At 45.2% G+C, this 20728-nt stretch overlaps 1 protein-coding gene across 6 annotated transcripts in view; it reads left to right on the forward strand.

Annotated features, from left to right (window-relative positions):
• ITGA9 (integrin subunit alpha 9) overlaps nt 1-20728 on the forward strand; it is a 374600-nt gene that overhangs the window by 282038 nt on the left and 71834 nt on the right. For 5 of the 6 annotated variants that reach the window (XM_526172.9, XM_054681668.2, XM_054681666.2 and 2 more), the window contains 5 exons: nt 1770-1856; nt 5973-6052; nt 10786-10875; nt 12981-13089; nt 19528-19635. In XM_526172.9, the coding sequence (XP_526172.3) occupies nt 1770-1856; nt 5973-6052; nt 10786-10875; nt 12981-13089; nt 19528-19635 (474 nt within the window). The remainder of the gene's footprint in view (nt 1-1769; nt 1857-5972; nt 6053-10785; nt 10876-12980; nt 13090-19527; nt 19636-20728) is intronic. The other variant, XM_054681665.2, reaches the window with a different exon arrangement.

Consider the following 20728-nt stretch of genomic DNA (forward strand, 5'->3'; position numbering starts at 1 on the left):
GGCCAAAATGGAAGCTGGGATTAAGATTTGAGACTTTATTCTGTTTGCAGTGGGGACAGACATATTTTAAGAAGCTTCCTCTGGCAGCCAGCCAAATGGACTGAAGGGGAAGGAAAGCTCATAGCAGCAGCATCATTATCCGGCAGAATCACTAATTTTATCACTCAATAATTTTATATATTAAAAATGCTCATCCCAGATCCTGCAGTCTCTGTGTCTACTCAGAAAAGACTCATGCAATACAATTAGAGTGGCCCAGGAATCTGCATTTTATTTATTTATTTATTTTTTAGACGGAGTCTCGCACTCTCGCCCAGGCTGGAGTGCAGTGGCGCCATCTTTGCTCACTGCAAGCAAGCTCCGCCTCCCAGGTTCACGCCATTCTCCTGCCTCAACTTAAAGAGGCTCCCAAGGTGATACTAACGCAGGCGATCCTGGGTCTCTGTGTGAATAACACTGGCTAAGAGCACAGAGAGATGTTAGAAAACTAATCATCATTGAGATCAGTTATATCCGAGACTGGATGCTGAAAAGATATATTAGAGTTTAGTTTTATATTTATATATCTCTTATCTTTTGTTTAGTTGTATTTGGGCTTTTAGGGGTTTTGTTTCATTGCTATTTTCTAAGTAAGGGTGTATTGATGTTTAACAAACAAACAAAAATATACAAGTTATTAAGTTCCCAGCTCAATGAACTTTCACAAAATGATCAAACCTGTGTAACCTGCACTCAGAACTGCCTTCCACTTATTCCATAATTACTGTCTTGATTTCTAGCCCCATAGATTATTTACCTTTTATCACCTTTATTTTTGGTGCATTTGATAATGTTCATAATATATTAGAATAATAAGATATGTATAATTGGATAATTTAAGTAGATATATTATGGTAAATGCTCACATGTTTTTACCAGTTGGACACAAAATAAAAATATTTTTCATCCACCTGTCTAAATGCCTTGAAATGTTAGTCTGAGCTGAGATGTGAGTCTTGGAAATTGGAGGACCTCTGTACCTTCTCTTCCAAAATCTGTAAACATACTGTTTCCGCTTGGAAGTCTTGATTTGCTTTCAGTGACTCTGAGAAGCCCTGTGGTTTGTGAAGAGTCTCTTGGCTTTCCTTTGACCTTGGTTGGAAGCCATGTGCCCAGGTGGAAAGACAGCAGTTCCCTACAGTCTTTCTCTTCTGTTTCTCTCAAGTCGCTGTGTGCAGAGTCCAGCCTAAGCTGGCTACACTTGGAAACCTCTCCTCACCCTTGTACCCTCCCCACACCCTGGGGAGACTTGCTGGTGGACAGCCCAGCCCTCACTGCTTCAGGCTTTAGGAAGAAACCCTCTCTTTTCTTGGTGTGATTTTCTTAGAGTTTGTCTTTCCTGAACCACCAAGATCTGAAAAGGCAGGATTAAGGTGTGGGCTTAGGAGAAAGGGGCCAAGAAGATGACAGGGTTGCCTTTTCATCCAAACTTCAGGAGGTCTCTAGCTCAGCCATGGCCCAGCCCACCTCACCAGGACTGCCCTAGGGTTTGAACCCAAAGCATTAGTTAGGAATGAAGAGTGGTTTTGTCCTCTTACCTGTCTTCCCAGGGAACCCATGAAAAAGTGGGCAGCTGGAAGGGGGCTGGAGACGGCCTGGTCAGGGCATCTCGTCCCACTGGTGCCTACTGTCTGAGCACTGCTCTGAAGGACTCGATTGCCCCGTGGAGCCTGCTCCCACACACCTGCCTTTTGTGCAGCCTGCCCATCTGTTGGTGCTTTTTCTTTCAGGAGGAGATGGGCATCTCCTGTGAGCTGCTGGAATCGGACTTCCTCAAATGCAGCGTGGGATTTCCTTTCATGAGGTCAAAGTCAAAGGTAAGGGACACAGACGGGACCCTTACTCGGCAGCAGGCCCCCAGCCCTTCCACCAGCCACTGATTCCACCTCCCTGAGGTGAGGAGTCCTCCCACCCCCTGCCTCCCATAGCAGCTGGGGCGGCCACTGAAGCCCTGACATGCTCCTGTCCCTGGCTGTGTACACCGGGGTATACTCCGGAGAGGCTGCATCATATGGTCTTTCTCTTCGATTCACATGATGTACCCCAAATGTGAAAGTGAAGGACACACCACAGCCTCTGCACTTTAGCACGTGCCATTTAGTTGACCTTCCTAAAATAATTTTTTTTCTGAGACATTCTGTGCCTCTTTGAGTCCCCTAGACAACACAGAAGAAGATGTGGTCTGTCACCTATAGTCCTGTCATTCCCTTGGGTGCTCACAGTTTTCCGAAGAGACCTCTCAAAATTCTCAAAACATAAATACCTGTATCCCACTTCATTTTTAAGAAGAGTAAAGAAATTAAGTCACTTTGGTATTGGTATGGAGACAGATTTTCTAAGTTCAAATAGTATACTACAGCATCTTCAGACATTCATGGAACATTGTAGTATGTGCCATCATTATAAGGAGATACAAACATAGGTAAAAAGATGTGGTGATTGGAGGCAAAACTAGAATCTAAAAGACCAAGTCTGCCTTTGGAAATGGAAGCTATTTTCCCTGCCATGAACAGAGTGAGACTCTGTCTCACAAAAAAAAAAAAAAAAAAAAAAAAAAGTGAAAGCTTCATCCTTTTCTCCTGCCTGGGTCATACACTCAGATCATTTTAATCTCCAAGGCTCTTTGGTCCCAGTATCTAGTAGCTATTTGTAAACCAATGGTGAGAATATTCTGGTGAGGGAGAAGACTTGGTCATTTCTTAGCAAATCACTTGAATCCATAAGCCCCATTGAATGCACCTCGATCTTGGACTTTCCAGCCTTCAGAACTGTGAGAAATAAATGTTTAAACCACCCAAGCTAGGGTAATTTGTGATAGAATCCCAAACTGACTAGGGCAAAAAGGTAATAACTTTCTCACTGTTAGGGTCAATGTTGTTCAGTGCTGTGTTCACATATCACCCAAGATAATCTCATGAACCACCTAAAATAATCTTAGTGTACCACTCCCAGTGTGAACATCCTGTGATTTGGGTAACACTGCCCCAAACAAATGGTGTTCACCATATACATATCAGACACGTGTGGGAATGTGGGAGGAACCCCTGGGTAGGGGTTATAGGACCAGGCTCTACCACAAACTGTGTGATCTTGGCGAAACCACAGTGGCCAAGTGGCCACTGGCCAAGTGGCCCATGACTCCTCGGATTTTTTTCTGCCTCTCTTCCTCATTCTGTCCACATTCACCCCAGGAGGAGGGAAACCTCAATAAGTGTCTGCCCTTGGAAAATGGATTACATGTGGATGGCAGAGTACAGGCCAAGTCCCATTAGACTCCAGGTAGGGTGAGGGTGGAGATAAAGGAGGACGACCACAATCCATGGACACTATTGCCTATAGTAATGTATGTGGCACATCTGCACACAAATTTAATTAAAATCTTTTGAGTAACAGATAATAGGCTTAATTGGAAAACTTGCAACAGTTTCCATTTCATTTTAAACTCCAGCCTATATCACATATCAGACCTAAGATGTGTCTTTCTCTCTCTAGTGGAGTGTTAAATTTTGTCAAATTTTTGTTTGTTTGAGAGGGAGTCTCTCTCTGTCGCCCAGGCTGGAGTGCAGTGGTGCAATCTTGGCTCACTGCAACCTCCGCCTCCCAGATTCAAGGGCTTCTCCTGCCTCAGCCTCCCTGGTAGCTGGGATTACAGGTGCCCACCACCATGCCCAGCTAATTTTTTTTTGTATTTTTAGTAGAGACAGGTTTCACTGTGTTGGCCAGGCTGGTCTTGAACTCCTGACCTCAAGTGATCTGCCCGCCTAGGTCTCCCAAAGTGCTGGGATTACAGGCGTGAGCCACCGTGCCCAGCCAACATTTATTAGATAGAGCCCACAGAAGTATGAACATTGGAATGTTGGTTGTTTTCCCAGCTGGTAATGCTACCACTTTCCTCCCACATACAGATGCTGGGACCTGAAGCAAGACTGACTAAACCTGGGGACTGGGGGGCATGGGAGCAGAGGGTGATTCCCTGGAGAAAGCCCAACAAGTCACCCAGCAGAGACGAGGCTCCCTGTATCCGCAGCCCAGCGTGCACTCCCATGTCCTTCCAACCCTGAGGGTCCTCAGGCTCCAGGCCACATGCTAAGCCTCATGGCTATACTTTGGCTTACCTTGGATGGCCATGTATTTCTCTCTCTCTCACAGCCTGCCCAGTTTCTGACATTCTGTTCTTCCAGGCCTCCATCCCTGATTTTGGCTTCTCACCCAATTCTTTTGCTTGTCATCTCACTGTGCTCTTTAATGTTTTTAATTTAATTCAGATCTCCTCCCAGTGCTGACTCTACACCAGTCAAGACCCTGCCTCTCTCTTCCTTCTTGTCCTCTTCCCGCCCTGTCTCCATGCCTGCCCCCCACCCCACTGTAAGCTGACCAGTCCCACAGCAACAGAAATTTCTGTCTAGAAAGAGATGTCCATGTTCACTGTAGATGATGGTCCATTGTAATGGACCAATGTCCGTTGCTTTCAGGAAACATTCAGTAGAATTCAATGTTGCAAATATTAGACCATTGCCTAGAATTCACCATAATGGAACCCAAAGGTTTAGACATTGTATAAGTTATAGGCTCTCAGAATTTGATGAAATTTAAGAACCGTTTTGTCCAACCTCCTCTTTTTATTGAAATGCAAAGACAGTATCTTAGCCAAGATCACACAGTTTGTGGTGGAACCTGGTCCTGTGACCCCTACCCAAGGGTTCCTCCCACATTCTCACACATGCCTGACACGTATGTGGTGAACACCATTTACTTAGGGCAGTGCCCCCTACTCACAGGATGTTCACCACTAAGTGGTACACTAGATAATTTTAGATGGTTCATGAAATTATCGTGGGTGATACGTGGACGCAGCACTGAACAACATTGACCCTAACAGTGACCCTTTTCGCCTTAGTCAGTTCAGTCATCTATAACAAATTACTCTGGGCTGGGTGGTTTAAACAACAGACATGTATTTCTCACAGTTCTTAAGGCTGAGAAGTTCAAGGTCAAGGTCCCGGCAGATTCAGTTCCTGGCGAGAGTTCTCTTCCTGGTTCATAAACAGAACCTTCTCTATGTGTGCCCATCTGGCTTTCCCTTGGTGTGTGTGCATGGAGAGAGAGAGATCTCTTTGTCTTCTCTTCTTCTGAGTGCACTAATTCCATCATGAAGGCCTCACCCTCATGACCTCATCTAAACCTAAGTACCTTCCAAAGACCCCATCTCCACATACCATCACATAGGGGGGTTAGGCCTTCCACATATTAATTTGAGAAGTGGCGGGGGGACACAAACATTCAGCGCATAAGACTTTTCAACAGTCTTCCAATCCTAGCCACACTCAGGAGAACGTCTCCAATCCTGCTAGCACATCTTTAACACTTCTCTATCACCAGCAAATCTCCCTTTTCAACAAAGATGGAGTAGACCTTAGGCTCAGAGGCTTCCAAAGGCAACAGAGTTCAGCATTGCTCTGTTTTCATTGTGTTCATTTTTACAACTACCTTCTCTTTTTGGCAAGTGATCCTGGATTCCCGTCTATGACAGTGATATAAATTGTTCTTTTAAAACAATCTTTAAACTAAAAGAGTAAGGCAACAAAAATATGAACAAATATCCCAGGTGATGTAATTTGCAGATGTGGCAGAAACTGAAAAGATGGTATGTGAGTGAAACTTAGAAAGTCCCAGTTAAAGAGTGTAAACGCATCACTTCCTAAGGAGAGCCTCGGTGGCTGAACAGGAGCAGCAGGTCTCTGGCCAGAGTATGTGTCAGGCTTGGTTTTGCTGTTAAAGCTGTGCCTTTGGCCTGACAGTCAGAAAGCTATACATAAAACATAAAGCTTATTATGCAAATGAGCTTCCAGAGGTCATAAACTGCAGAAGATGGAAGAGAACAGTTTAAGTTTGGAATGCCTGCTGATGCCAAATACCACTTCCTTTTTCACTAGTATGAATTCAGCGTGATCTTTGATACAAGCCACCTGTCTGGGGAAGAGGAAGTTCTCAGCTTCATTGTTACTGCTCAGAGGTAAGGGGGGTTTAAACACTTTTTTCAAAGATGAGAGATTTATGGGACCAGGAAAGGATGTGTCCTGGTTAAGCTTTGATGAATCCCAGGATGCTGAGGAGGAAGAAATGGTTACTCAGTGATAAAGCCTTGAGCCGCTAAGTGGAATTAGATCTCTTGGGGATGGTGGTTGCCTAGTGCTGCTTGCATAGCCGCCACTGCAGATTGAACTGAGAGGAACTGAGCATCAGCCACTCAGAGGTGATGATTCTACAGCTGAGGAGAGACAGACCCAGGGGGGTGAGGCTCTAGTCCAAGGTCAGTTCCCACTTGGCTGTGTATTTCCCAGATCAGACAGATGTCCTCTGCAAATTGTCAGGCTGGGCCCACTGCTGCTTTTGGACATGGTGCTGTATCCCTTGATGGAGTGGGCAGGTCACCTGCAGCCTGAGGACCTGGCTGAGCCTGTTGGCAGAGGCCCCAAGAGATGCTACTCAAGAGAGGGCTTAATTTGGAAGCCAAGTGGATGGATAGGAAAGGGGATCGTGGGGTGGCAGCTTCTCCCCTCAGTAGCATGTGCCCGCCCCTCTCCAGGATAGCCACGAGTGCCTGTGGGGGCTTCTGGGGAATTACAAGATGCCTTCTCCAGGGCAGATCCAGCATGCCTTGAAGCAGCATCTAGGTAGCACTTGGCTGGCAGCTCCAGTGGAGGGAGGGGCGTTCAGGTGGGTGAACAGGGAGACACAAGCTTCGATTGGGGTGGTGGTTGGACACCCAAGGCAACCTTTTCATTTTCACTTGGAAATGATCTTAAACTTAACAGAAGTCTTACAAGAATAGTGCAAGGAACTCCTATATACCCTTTACCCAGATTCACCCAGTGTTAACATTTGCCTCATCTATTTTATCATCCTCTTTCTATATAATTTTTTTTGTTAACCATGTGAAAGTTGCAGAAATCATGCCTCTTGATTCATAAATACTTCAGTGTGCATTCCCAAGAATGAGGCTGTTCTCTTAAGAAACTGTAGTATAGTTATCGCGTTCAGGAAATTGAACATTGACACTATGCTATTAGCTAATCTGCAGTTTATGTTCTGATTATGCCAGTTATCCCAATAATGTCTTTTTAGCCGCTTCTTTTTACTGGTCCACAAGACTTGGTTATTTTCTATTGACACTATTTTCAAGATCACATAATTTACATTCACATAAAACATGACTGTGATCTAACAGAAACCTATGCAAAGCATAGATAGGGTAGACTTCATTCCCATTGCACAAAATCCAGAAGGGCTTCAGTGGGGAGGTAGCATTTAAACAGAGGAGTCTGTTTTCAGGCTGAAGCAACATGGGCACGGCAGTGAGGCTGTCCACGGGGTAAGAAGCCCTGTTACACCTGTGTAGGTGGTGGGCACGAGAGTGTACTGGGGATTCGTGCACCTTCTCAGAAGAAGGATGGGGAGCACACAAGCACAGTGGGAGTGGGGCTGAAAGAGGAGCCTGGGCGCTAAACCATGGGGGACAAAGGTCACCTAGAAAATCTGAACTGTATCCTGATGGCACTGAGGAGCCACTGAAAGTTTTTGAAAAGGGGAGTGGCACAGTGCAACAGCTTGGCCTCAGAGCATGAGGTTGATGAATTTGATAAGGGGCGGCAGATGCCCATTCAAACCTGAAAATTCTCATTCTCTTGCCATTTCTTGGATCCACAGAACACTCGCCATTGTTGGGCAGACCCATCAATGTGCTCTCTTGGTCCTTCCACACCTGAGGCAGCCTGTATGCCTGGGAAGGAATGTGACATGGAAGAGATTTCCCTTGTCAAAATAGAAGACACTTCCTGCCTCCACCTAATTCAGGGCTAATCATAACAGTCAGAGAGGGCAGGGAACCAGTATTGCAATTGTGAAAGGTTCATTTGTTAGAATAACATGTCCACACAGCAGCAGTGCTCTGGTTTTGGATGCATATTAGAATCGCCTGGGGAGCTTTCAAAAATATCGATGCCTGATCTATCCCCAGAGACCCTGACCCTGCCTCTGCCTGGGGTGAGACCTGGGCAATGGAGTTTTCAGAAGGGCTCACCAGATGATTCTAATGAGCAGCCAAGGCTAAGAACCACTATTTATAATCCCTTACTCTGTGCTGGGCACATTTTCACTCAGCAAATATTTATTGTGCACCTTATATTTACCAGTTGCAGTGCTAAATGCTGGGCACATGAGAAAATGACAGTAACCTACTAAATTCAAGAACACCCCCTATGTACATTAACAGTGCTGCATAGCTTCAGGAAGCCCTAGGATCTGTAGCTTCAATAATATAAAAATTTCTAGTTTCTTAAATCACAAATGTTAAGATGACCATATTATCTTCTAAGCACACACCAGAATATTTCAGACGCTCATTTCTTTTCAGGCATTGGTGAAGATATGGTCTGACTGCCCCAGAGGGCACCCACACACAGCGCTTGACTCCCTGCTATGACGGAAAGATCCTTAAAGCTCCTTATCTTGAAAACTACAGTTAAAATCTCAATTGTTCCTTTCTTCCATCACCACCCTTTGAAGGTCTCTTTGCCTACTTGTAGATTTAGGGGGACATAACATTGAGACTGAGCAGTTTCTTGAACCTCTCCTCTCAGCAGCCACCAGCCTGGCTTTTGCAGACCACTGGAAAGTATCCCAGCTCATTAGCTTTTGGAATGACGGGAAGCCTTTTGATGTTTGACGTCTTTATCTCAACTTTTCAACTTAGCTCATTCTGGAGCAGTCACACGATGACAGATGAGACAGTTGGGCCTAAGCCGGCCAAACAAATGGCAGGGCAAGACCTGGCAGGATGCTGGGGTGGGGGTGGGAGTGGGCCAGGGTGGTGTCAACCCATCCACAGGGGAGTCGCCTTTGGCCTGCCCACAGCAGTGATCCCAAGGCTTTTGTCGCCCCTTCGGAAAGGAAGGACAAGGAAGTCAGGCTGTGTGGGCACCTGATCCTGCTGCTTTTGCAAACTGTGGATGCCCCTGAGGGACTGATGTCACCCCATGTAGGAAGACAGATGAGGAGCCAGGGCAGAGACTGTGGCCCTATGGGGTCAGCGTCACACAGCACCATTGTTTCAGAACAATAGGAGGGAGAAGGAGAGGGGATGTGAGAGCTATTTAAGTGCTGTTGCCATTCAGCACTTGCTGGTTGAGAGAGGAAGGCAGTGGGGCAGGGCTTGGAGGGGGCAGAGAGAGGGCACAGAGCAGACAGGGACTCAGCAGATGTTCAGGGAACGGCGTGGTGGGGAACAGTCAGGATGAGCTGAGCCCAGCCTCAGCAGGTCTAGGGGACTCTTTTCTTCCGCCCATGCAGGGTGAACTTGGGAACCAACTGTGAATGTAGGTTCAAGAACATGTACCCAAGAGCATTTTCCCAAGGAATAATGATCACAATTCCTATTAGAAATTTAATAAAGTAATAAAGGGAAACTAGGTCTTCTCTCTCTACCTCCTGTTCCTTCTCCTCCCTTCTTCTTTTGCTCCTCTTCCTTCTCGCTCCCAAATCTGGCATCAGGAGCAGGAGTCACAGCTGAGAGAGCCCTAGTTTGAAGTCTGACTGAGCTGGTTGGAATCTCAGCTCTGGTTTGCAGGGGGGCCTTGGGCAGTTACCTGATTTATCTGACTTGCTCCTTACCTGTCAAAGGTGGGTGCTACGTCTCCCTCTGGGGTTGCTCTGAGGTCTCAGTGAGGCCATGCTGAGAAATGCCCAGCATAGTGCCTGGCACATAGTAGCCACTTAACAGCATCATTTCCCTCATGTTCACCTTTCCAGAATGATCTCACAAGAATCCCCGTTCTGTGCTTTCTCACCCGGAGGCCTTATGTGGATGTATTTTAGAATCACCTTGGGAGCTTTCAAAAATATCGATGCCTGATCTACCCCCATAGACTTGCTATAGCCAGGGTCTATAGCGAGAGCTTCCATGATGTTTATAGTGGTAGGTTTGGTCAGGGCCTCTTTCCTGGGCTTGGCTGTCCATGGATGATGGGTGGTCCTTTCAGGTGAGACATAGCTGCTGAAGTCTAGCAACTCCTTCCTGGCTGCAATACCCTAACTTCATTGGTCCATTGTTCGTGGAACAGGCACTTACACAAGTAGCACACATAGTAGGTGCCCTGCCCATAACCCCTCAGCCCTCACCCTTCCCAATCTATCCACAAACTGGGCAGATTCCGGCTCCCAGCACCAGCCACCCTGCTGAGGCTTTCTCTGGCCAGAGCCCACTCACTTGCCTGACAGGCAGGTGCCAGGGGGTTCATTCCACCCCACCCTCACCCCCAGCAGCAGCAGCAGCAGCTCTCAGGAGTCAGTGGATAAAGGCCTGGCTCCCATGCCCTCAGCTAGGAAGACTGACTCTGCCTCACAGAGTCCCCGCGAGACTGGGCCCTGGCTGCCGACAGCACGACCCTCCTGTATGGCATGCCTTTATTGTCCCCTTTCCTTTGCTCTCTCCCTTCTCCACTCCTACTGGCGTTTCCTGGGGCCACCTCTCGAATAAACTACTTACACTCAAATCTTTGTGTGGAACACAACCAAGACAATAGAGTGCCCTTGATAGATATGTACAGGGACCAAAAACAGACTGAGGGCAATGAGGTGCCATCTGCCCTTGGAGAATGTAGAGATTCAACTCTAAAGTGGAACAGAGAAAGCTCACTGCTGGACAGCTAGTGTTGGCCAGCGTTCATTCATTCTCCTCTCTCTGCACAGTGGCAACACGGAGCGCTCTGAATCCCTGCATGACAACACCCTCGTGCTGATGGTGCCGCTGATGCACGAGGTGGACACGTCCATCACCGGGTGAGTAGCCTGGTCCTGGGTTGCCACAACACAGGAGTGCCCTCCAGTGGAACACTGTGCTTCTCATATTTGCATGTGTAGCCAGCCAGGAGCCAAGGGCTGTGCCACCTCCACTTCCTCCCAGCCTTGAAAAGCAGGATGAAGCTTTAGCTGCAGTAACTGATACACTCCTCCCTCCTTGTTTTCTCCTCTGTCCCACCTACCCACCCACCTGGTAAATAATCCGAGAAGTTTGATGACAAGTTTAAGCCCCATAATTTCTTTGAACATTCCATATACCTTTATATGCATATATTCTCATCTGCCCCTAGTCCCTCCAGAATGCTGTATGGTAACAAGCAGCATGGCTCCTGGGATTAAAATCTCAGCTGGAAGTTGCTGGGCCAGAGATTATCACCAGATGTGTCTCCAGTCCTGGCTCACAGGAGGACCACTTTCTGATTAGCTCCACAGGCAGTGCTGGCTTTGCTTGTTTCTGTTAACTCCCTCTGCAGAGCCAGAGGTGGCTTTTCCTGATGTCTGTAATGGTCTGGAATGGGCAGGGAACCATCCCATCGGCCACACTGTCTGTCTGGGTCAAGTCCACGGTCATTCAGTGCCGCTGGCATTGTTGGAAAGCAGGACCCTGGGCTGCAGTCTGTGGAGACCTGAAACAACTTGTGTCAGTTTTCAACCAAAGCCCCAGCCTGGAAAAATGAGAACTCCATTTCTTTCCAGCTTCAGAAAACAGAGTGCATACCTCTTTGATAGTGGAAAAAAGATTTACACAATCAGTTTAGATCAGGTGAGGACCCACTGAACCCTTGACCCAAATGCAAGCTGAACTTTCTGGAGGTTCACAGTTTCTAATTTTTCAGTTTTCAAGTGCTTCTGGGTCTCAGCCTTGACTAGCAGTAGAAATGTTGATCCCTTGCAGGGAGAGCCATCCCTGCACTAGCCCGCACTGCTGGGAGCCAGTGGAATGAGTCTCCAAGCATTCCTGCTCCTGAGCTCTTGACATTTTTGGTCATGTTTTTTAAACATGAGGTACTGATGGAATATATTTGCAAATTAGCATATTTTTGCCTCTGTTCACAGCTCTATTTTTAACTGTATCATTTATTTACTTGTCTCATCAAAGGCACAGCAAGAATATACCCAGAACCAAGCCCTATCCTTGGGGACAAAGAGAAAACATTCTCCCCACCACCCCAGACACTTGATCATGTAATCAGTCCTTAGAGGACCTTGTTGGGAGGTGTTAACAGCCCCTGATGAAGCCATCAGTTAAACAAATGAGTCAACCTCTGATCTCTCCAGGAACCTAAAACAGTTCTTGCCATTTGTTAATGCTGGGAACTCACTACCTTACTAAAATAATGCACTAAACATTGAAAATGGATGAGTTGTTGTCTATTCGGACTTAGTCTCAAAAATCTTCCATTGTTGTGTTTAGGTGAGTGAGTGGCCTCCAGCATCTAGAAGTCGATATTTGTCTGGGAGTGTCAGTCAGAGCTTTGTTTCTTCTCAGGAATGTGTTCATATAAGCAACATTGAAAGCATTACTGCAAACTGAGCTTGAATTCTTCTCACCTCTTATGTAGCCTCCGAAATCCAAGGGAAAATGCTATCAATGAACAGACTCAGCTTTCAAATGCCTAACTTCTAGTCATCTTGGCAGTCTGACAAATTTAAGTTTTTTAAGTAAATTTGTCATAGAGTGGGGTTTAGGATGCCAAATACATAACTCATTTATATTTATTTTTTAAAAGCTTATGATCATCTTCTTCAACCCATAAAACATTTTTCGAATGACAAAACAGAAAATGTATACTTTTATAATCCAGTTTTTAAAAAGTCAAAGCTATGATAATCTTGTCATTTCAGAAAGGTAATCCCAGTGCATATTTCTCCATGCAGCTTATTGACATAACCTAAGATGAGAAGACACTACTATTCATGCCTGGTCAGAAAGCACAGCCTGGCTATGTAACAGCCCCAGCAGGGAAGCACTGGGTGCAAGACACTGGATTAAATTGAGACAAATGTTTGCTTCTCAGAATGGCAGTGACCATGGGTGCTTGACTGTGGGTAGGGATGACAGATTTCATGCTTTCCTCTTTCAGAATCATGTCTCCAACCTCCTTTGTATATGGCGAGTCCGTGGACGCAGCCAACTTCATTCAGCTGGATGACCTGGAGTGTCACTTTCAGCCCATCAATATCACCCTTCAGGTACCCACTCTTGGAGACCTCCTCTGTCCCTGGGGGCTAACAGAAGGGCACATGGGATGTCTCTCCTACAGAGGGCTAAGCTCTTGTCAGGAGAAACCCTTCTGTGGTGGCTGGTGTGGTGTGTGTGTGAGATCTGTAACCACACACACAATGAATCCTTTCGATGCCTGGTACTCTGCTGTGCAGGCCCCTCTGCTTTTTCAGGATTTGGAAGGACAGGTCCACGTCATGAATGCCAGTTTTCCCCAAGAAGCCCTCTGCGTGGTGGAGGCCTCAGCCAATGTCCCAGCCCAGATGACCCCATGAGGACCCCTTTCTGTTCTCCATCATTCCCCACCTTCTGAGCAGGGCTGCCTCAGAGGATTTGCTGTGTCCCTTCCTCCTGAGATTTTCCAGCTCATCCAGAAGCCCACTCCTCCTGCAGGGGAACAGCCTTTCGGAAGGGCAGTTTTATAAGAGCAGAGGAGTGTGAGCCCCTGTGAGCCCCCACGGGAGGCACGCTGCTCCCTCACTGAGCCATGGCTGGCTCGCCCAGGCACACAGGCATCATTTCCAGCAAGTCCCCTTGGTGTAGACTGTGGACCTCATGAAGGACACTGTTTCTTCTCTTAGTTGGGGGTCAGCAAACTTTTTCTGAAAAGAGCCATGGGGTAATTTAGGCTTTGTGGGCCATTCAGCCTCTGCAGCATCTATTCAACCATACTTCTGTAGTTCAAAGGCAGCCATAGATAACACAGAAACAAAATTTTCGTTCCTTATAGACAATGAAATTTGAATTTCATATAATTTTCACATCATGAAATGTAGGCCCAAGCAAGAAAGGATGTCCTCAAGGTCCCAGAGCTGGGAGAAGCCGGGCTGGGGCCAAGACCTGGCGGCACTGGCCGGACCCTGTGTGGATGAAGTGAAGGAGATGGGCCCAACTCACCCATAGGACACAGCAGTCCATATCTCCTCACTCTCTGGTTCTACCTCCCAGAACTCTTCTCTGCCTCTTGCATCCTTCCCCATGGAGAGATGGTTTCCCACTCTGGCATTCACTGCTGTGGCTAAATAATAATTATTTTCTTTCCTTGTGGCCTCTCCTAGGTGGACTTAGGGGATGACAAATAATGACAGGGTGAGGGTCTAGAGAATGTGGCAGTAAAACATTTGTGGGCTCTGACAAACAATGGTCTTCCTCTCCCCAGAGTATTCTCCCAGCAACAGACTGCGAAACCATGATACATAACACATGTCCCCAGCTCACAGAGGATGTGCCTTCTGACCAACTAAGCCCCTGCTGTCACACCCTGCTCTTGATTTACAGGGGAGAAAGGGAAGGATGGGGTTAGAGCTTGCTTTTGAGACAGTAGAGTGATTGCTGTGAACAGCACCTCTGCATTTCTGAATTGCTTCTCAGAGTTATTTTGTTTTTCTCCTTTGCTTTTCGTAATTGGGTAGGAAATAGATAAAGACCTGATGGGTTTATTTCATCTTAGTTGTTTCTACTCTTTCCTACTCTTATAGTTTTAGGGGTGTCTTACAATTAAAGATGTAGTTCAGAAAATTATTTAGAAGGGTTCAAGTAACACAGACCGTGTAATGAAGAGGGTATGAGTGTTGAAAGAAGGAAAAGAAGAACAGGGGTTGCACAGAAGATACCAAATGTTCTTATCACCCTCTGGGGAAAAAAAGAAAGAAATCTGAGGGTATGCAGCTTATCCTTCCAGTTGTTTCTCTGAAGGTAATTTTTACAGTGAGTTTAAAGTTTGGTATTCAGGCAAATAGTTTTCTTCACATCTGACCTGAAATAGGACTCAGGCTAGAGAATCCAGCCCTGGGGAATGAGTGATTGGCATGTCCCTTAGATAAACTCCTCCGTGATCCATTGCCTCAGGAAGTGCACAGCATTCAATCTAGGGTTAAGAGAGTTGGGTCTGAAAGATTGATAGTGTGTGCCATTGATTAGAAGGAGATCCTTCTGTGTTAGCAAAACCCACTTTTTCCTTGAGAATTGTCTGACTACTTATTTATTGGTATAATGGTTGTTATTGTGGTTGTCCTGCAGGAAGGTCACTAACCAACTTGGCAGTGATAATGACCAGAAGGTGAAAATACTGTGGGAGGAGGCCAGGAATACGGAGAAAATGTTTCTATATTTCCTTATTCCAGTAATATTGTTCCTGAAGGAGAACATAAGACTTTCCATATGAACAGATTTTTCTATGCTTTTAAAAATGGGTTATTCAACAAGCTACATAATTGTTTAAAGGCTCCACTGCCATTGTACACAGGAGAAAGGCAGAAATACTAGTCTTGGGCCTGCTTTTTACATTTCATCATAGTTTTTAAACAGACACATTAATTTCTCGACAATAAGAGGCTTTTTTGGCATCAAAATTTAAAGCATTTCCCCACCTGAAAAACAATGGCCAAAAATAATGCAGATATTACACATGAACATTTGCAGAGAATCCAGTATAAAGACATTTGTTAAAAATAAAGATGGTAATACAAGCTCTCCTGTCCTCCTGGCTCTGATGAGTGAAATAGTGCAAATCAGCATCTTTTTCTTCATTGCTTACCCCATTCATGCTTGAAATGGGATTTCCCAGACATGCCAGGATGTTTATTTTTAATTCTGTGCACTCATGTTTCACTTCAAATTAGTTATTTCAGCTATGGTCAGATATTCCTTCCTTTTCTATGTCTTCAGGTTGTTTTGGTGAATATTGTTCTTTTTTGAATCAGGAGTTGGCAACCCACTCATCTGCTCTATCAGTTTTTATCTATTTATTCTTTGAAGTGGAACCAACTATTGCAGAAAACCAAAGACACAGTTTTCTAGGGAAGAGCTAGCTGGAGCTAGATCTTCATACATCCTGTCATGTGTGAAGACCTGGTAAGATTTCTGGCTTTTTGTTGGCTCTGCCCTTCTGACCTCAACTTCAGAGTTGCAGATTCCCTGGATTCTCTCTCTAGTGCCCAGGCCACCAAGCAGCATGTCATTCCTTCCTCTCTCCTACTTATCCTTTTTAAACATTTAGTTTTAAATTGACAAAACTTATATATTTTATATTTTACTCATCTTTTAAAAAATAACATCTTTATTGAGATATGATTACATACCTTAAAGTTCACCCATTTAAAGCATACAATTCAATTATTTTAATATGTTTACACAATTGTGAACCTGTCATCATCATCTAGTTGTAGAATATTTTTAAATTTTTTTCATTTTAATTTTTGTAAGTACATGGTAGGTGTATATATTTATAGGACACATGAGATGTTTTGATACAGGCATGCAGTGCATAATAATCATGTAAAATGGGGGTATCCATCCCATCAAGAAATCCTTTGTGTTTCAGACAATCCAATTATACTCTTTTAGTTACTTTAAAATGTACTATTAAATTATTATTGACTATAGTAACCCTATTGTGCTATCAATTGCTAGGTCTTATTCTTTCAATTTTTTTAATCCATTAACCATCCCCACCACCCCCCGTCACAGCCATCCCCCCATTATCCTTCCCAGCCTCTGGTTAGCATCCCTCTACTCTCTGTCTGCATGAGTTCAATTGTTTTGGTTTTGAGTTCAATTGTTTTGGTTCAATTTTGTTTGATTTTCACAAATAAGAACATGTGATGTTTGTCTTTCTATATCTGGCTTATTTCTTTCCTTTCTTTTCTTTTTTTTTTTTTTTTTTTTTTGTTTTGTTTTTTGAGGCAGTGTCTCACTGTCACTCAGGCTGCTGGAGTGCAGTGGTGCAGTCTCAGCTCATTGCAGCCTCAACCTCCTGGGCTCAAGCAATCCTCCCACCTCAGCCTCCTGAGTAGCTGGGACTAGAGTTACACACCACCACGCCTAGCTAATTTTTTTTGTGGAGAGGGGGTCGGGTTTTAGATACGGGGTTTCACCACGTTGCCCAGCTGGTCTCAAACATGCCTGCCTCAGCCTCCCAAGGCTTATTTTACTTAACATAATGACCTCCAGTTCCGTCCTTGTTGTTGCAAAATTTTGGAACATTTCGATCACCCCCAAAAGAAATTTCGGCCTTTTGGCCAGAACCACCATCTTCCAGTAATTCGCCAAAATGTCGAACACAAAGGGAAAGAGGAGAGGCACCTGATATATGTTCTCTAGGCTTTTTAGAAAACATGGAGTTGTTTTTTTGGCCACGTGTATGCAAATCTATAAGAAAGGTGATATTATAGACATCAAGGGAATGGGTACTGTTCAAAAAGTAAGGCCCCACAAGTATTACCATGGTTAAACTGAAAGAGTCTACGGTGTTACCCAGCATGCTGTTGGCATTGTTATAAACACACAAGTTAAGGGCAAGATTCTTGCCAAGAAAATTAAGGTATGTATTGAGCACATTAAGCATTCTATGAGCCAAGATAGCTTCCTGAAACACGTGAAGGAAAATGATCAGAAAAAGAAGGAAGCTGGCTGGGCACAGTAGCTCACGCCTGTAATCCTAACACTTTGGGAGTCCGAGGCAGGCGGATCACCTGAGGTCAGGAGTTTGAGACCAACCTGGCCAACATGGTGAAACCCCGTCTCTACTAAAATACAAAAATTAGCCGGGCATGGTGGCAGCCGCCTATAATCCCAGCTACTCAGGAGGCTGAGGCAGGGAGAATTGCTCGAATCCAGGAGGCGGAAGTTGCAGTGAGCCGAGGTTGGGCCACTGCACTCCAGCCTGGGCGACAGAGCAAGACTCTGTCTTAAAAAAAAAAAAAAAAAAAAAAGAAGGAAGCCAAACAGAAAGATACCTGGGTCCAACTGAAGCACCAGCCTGCACCACCCAGAGAAGCACACTTTGTGAGAACCAATGGGAAGGAGCCTGAGCTGCTGGAACCTGTTCCCTATGAATTCATGGCATAATAGGTGTCTAAAAAATGAAAGACCTCTGGACTGGTTAAAAAAAAAAAAGAAAAAAGAAAAATTCTTAACCCATTGACATAGCTTCTTGTATTAATTTCTTATTGCTGCTATAACAAATTACTACAACATTTGTGGCTTAAAACAACACAAATGTGTTATCTTACAGTTCTGAAGAACGGAAGTCCAAAATGGGCCTCGCTGGGCTAAAACCAAAGTATCAGGGCCTGTGTTCTTGCCAGAGGCACCAGGGGAAAATCCACTTCTTGCCTTTTCCAGCCTCTAAGAGCTGCCTGCATTCTTTGGCTCATGGCCCCCTTCCATCTTCAAAGCCAGCAATGGCTGGTCAAGTCTTAGGATGTTCTCTTTCTGATCTGACTTCTGCCTCTTCCCTATATAAGGACTCTTGTGAGTACAGTGTGCTCACCTGGATAATTCAAGATAACCTCTTTATTTTAAGGTCGCTTGATTAACAACCTTAATTCCCCCTGGCCACATAACATTCACAGGTTCCACAGATGAGGACATGGACATCTTTGGGGGGCCTGTCATGCTGCCTGTCCTACTCCCTATTCTTCCTACTCCCCAGCCCTAGGCAACCGCTAATCTACTTTCTGTCTCTAGAGATCTACTCGCTTTTTTTATTCCTCTGCATATTCTGTTTCTTCCTCGAGTTTCATGTTCAGCTTTTTCCTCTCCCTCCTTGCTCTTATTGGTCTCTGCGACCTCCATCTTTTTCCTCATTTCTCAGGAAATGATTGACTTCTGAAGACAGAAAATGGAGAAATGCTAGGGAAAACAAGAGAGGCAAAGTTTTATAGAACCAAATGCTGAGACAGAAGAGGGGTACAGTTGTGCAAGTGATGAGCTGCAGATTGCCTGGAAACCAAATCAGCTGGCTGATGTAGTAAAAACAGCCCTTTCTGTATATTCGATCGCTTGGTTTTGGGATGACCCACTTGGTCCTTGAGGGCCTCAGTTACCTCAAACTGGCAAAGGAAAGAGGTTGGACTAGATCTGTGGGTCTCAAGGGGTGGTTCCTGGACCAGCAGCATCAGCATCTTCTGGGACCATGTTATAAATATGAATCTGCCAGCCCCACCCTAGACCTACTGAGTCAGAAACTCGGCATGACCCCCACTCCATACCCCCCCACCAATATGTGTTTTAACAAACCCCTCAGATGGTTCTGATGTTTTGCTGAAATTTGAGAACCACTGGACTAGATTATGATGTCTGAGTTCTCACCAAGTGTAATAGTCTATGAGTAAATTCCTATGCATGTAAAAAGAAAAGTTTTAGCAGGAAGAAGACAAAATGCTGAAAGAGAATATGGTAATTTCAAAGTTTGAGATTTTTAGATGCATGTTAGAAGTGTTCCTATTTTGTTGAAATTTCCCGCCATTCAGTAGTTCACTTTACTTCAAGTTGTGACCTTCCAGATCCGAACCTTAGAGTTTCTGCATGTGGTTTCAAAGAATCTTAGAATATATATTGCATGACAGGAAATGGAGGTCTGCTATTTTCCACTGAGACTTGCTGTGTGTGTTCCACACCCACAGGTCTACAACACTGGCCCAAGCACCCTTCCAGGGTCATCTGTCAGCATATCTTTCCCTAATCGACTCTCATCTGGTGGTGCAGAGATGTTTCATGTCCAGGAAATGGTGGTGAGTTCTCCATTTGTTTTCACTATTGCTTTCAGCTTTGAGCCAGCCCATTCAAATTTTGTATTCCACCCTACCCTGACATCCACCTTGAGGGTTTGGAAAATTTAACTCATTCTACCCTTTGGAGACATATCTGGAGAGGCCAGGGGACCTGTGATACCTGAATTTCTACAATTGAGACCGTTTGGTTAATGCTGTAAGAAGACCTCTTTGGAGATGGGGAAGAGTTAATTATGAACCAGCTCCTGGGATGGACTTCGCTGGCTCTGGGAACCCCCAGCAGCATCTGCAGTTGCATGCGTCTGAATGCATTTTGCTGAGTGCATTTTGCACAGGGAAAGTGCCTGCAGTCCTTGTTGAGAGGATTGTGAAAGCATTGCTCTCTATAGGGGCACGTGAAGGACATTCAGCCAAAGGGACAGTTTTTCCATAGATAGCTTGAAAATCAGGGCAGCAAGGCCCATAGCAGGTGAATATCTGCCGAGAGTTGAAGAGGACACAGCCCACAGGGTGGAGGTTCAGAAAACATTGTGTGATGGTGACAGTAATTTCTGGCATTGCTGCCCTCTGGGTCATGTGGACTGAAAACCAGACGCATGTGAATGTTGAATGTAGAACAGGTCACTCCTCCCGAGATGCCAGCTCAGATGTTAACATCCCTCATGATGTTCCATTCCAGTTCCATGGCATCCCCTTGTCTGTGGGCTCTGCTGACCCAGCAGAAGAAAGCCGCCGGTGTTCCGCACCTATGATGTACTATGGTTGGAACTTAGCATGGGGTGAACAAACCACACAGGCTTCTGGCTACCCTCTTAAATATTATTAACCATGCTGACCATGCCACATTTCCCCAGCATCTAGGAGTGTTCTCTTCCTAGAGCATGCTTTCTGAGTTGTTCACGTGAACATCTACAGTGTTGCAGGAGCCTTTTTTTTTTCCCTAGGGGCAAAATCATCTATTGACCAAAACAAGACATTTAAGTCACTCAGATTCTGAAGGTACCCCAAAACCAAGGATACCCCTTTTCCTCTTTACTGATCATCGAGCCAAGGAAAAGCCACTGGAAGGGACTTGGGCTCACACTTACAAATA

Source organism: Pan troglodytes, chromosome 2, assembly GCF_028858775.2.
Source record: "Pan troglodytes isolate AG18354 chromosome 2, NHGRI_mPanTro3-v2.0_pri, whole genome shotgun sequence".
Classification (NCBI taxonomy): domain Eukaryota; kingdom Metazoa; phylum Chordata; class Mammalia; order Primates; family Hominidae; genus Pan; species Pan troglodytes.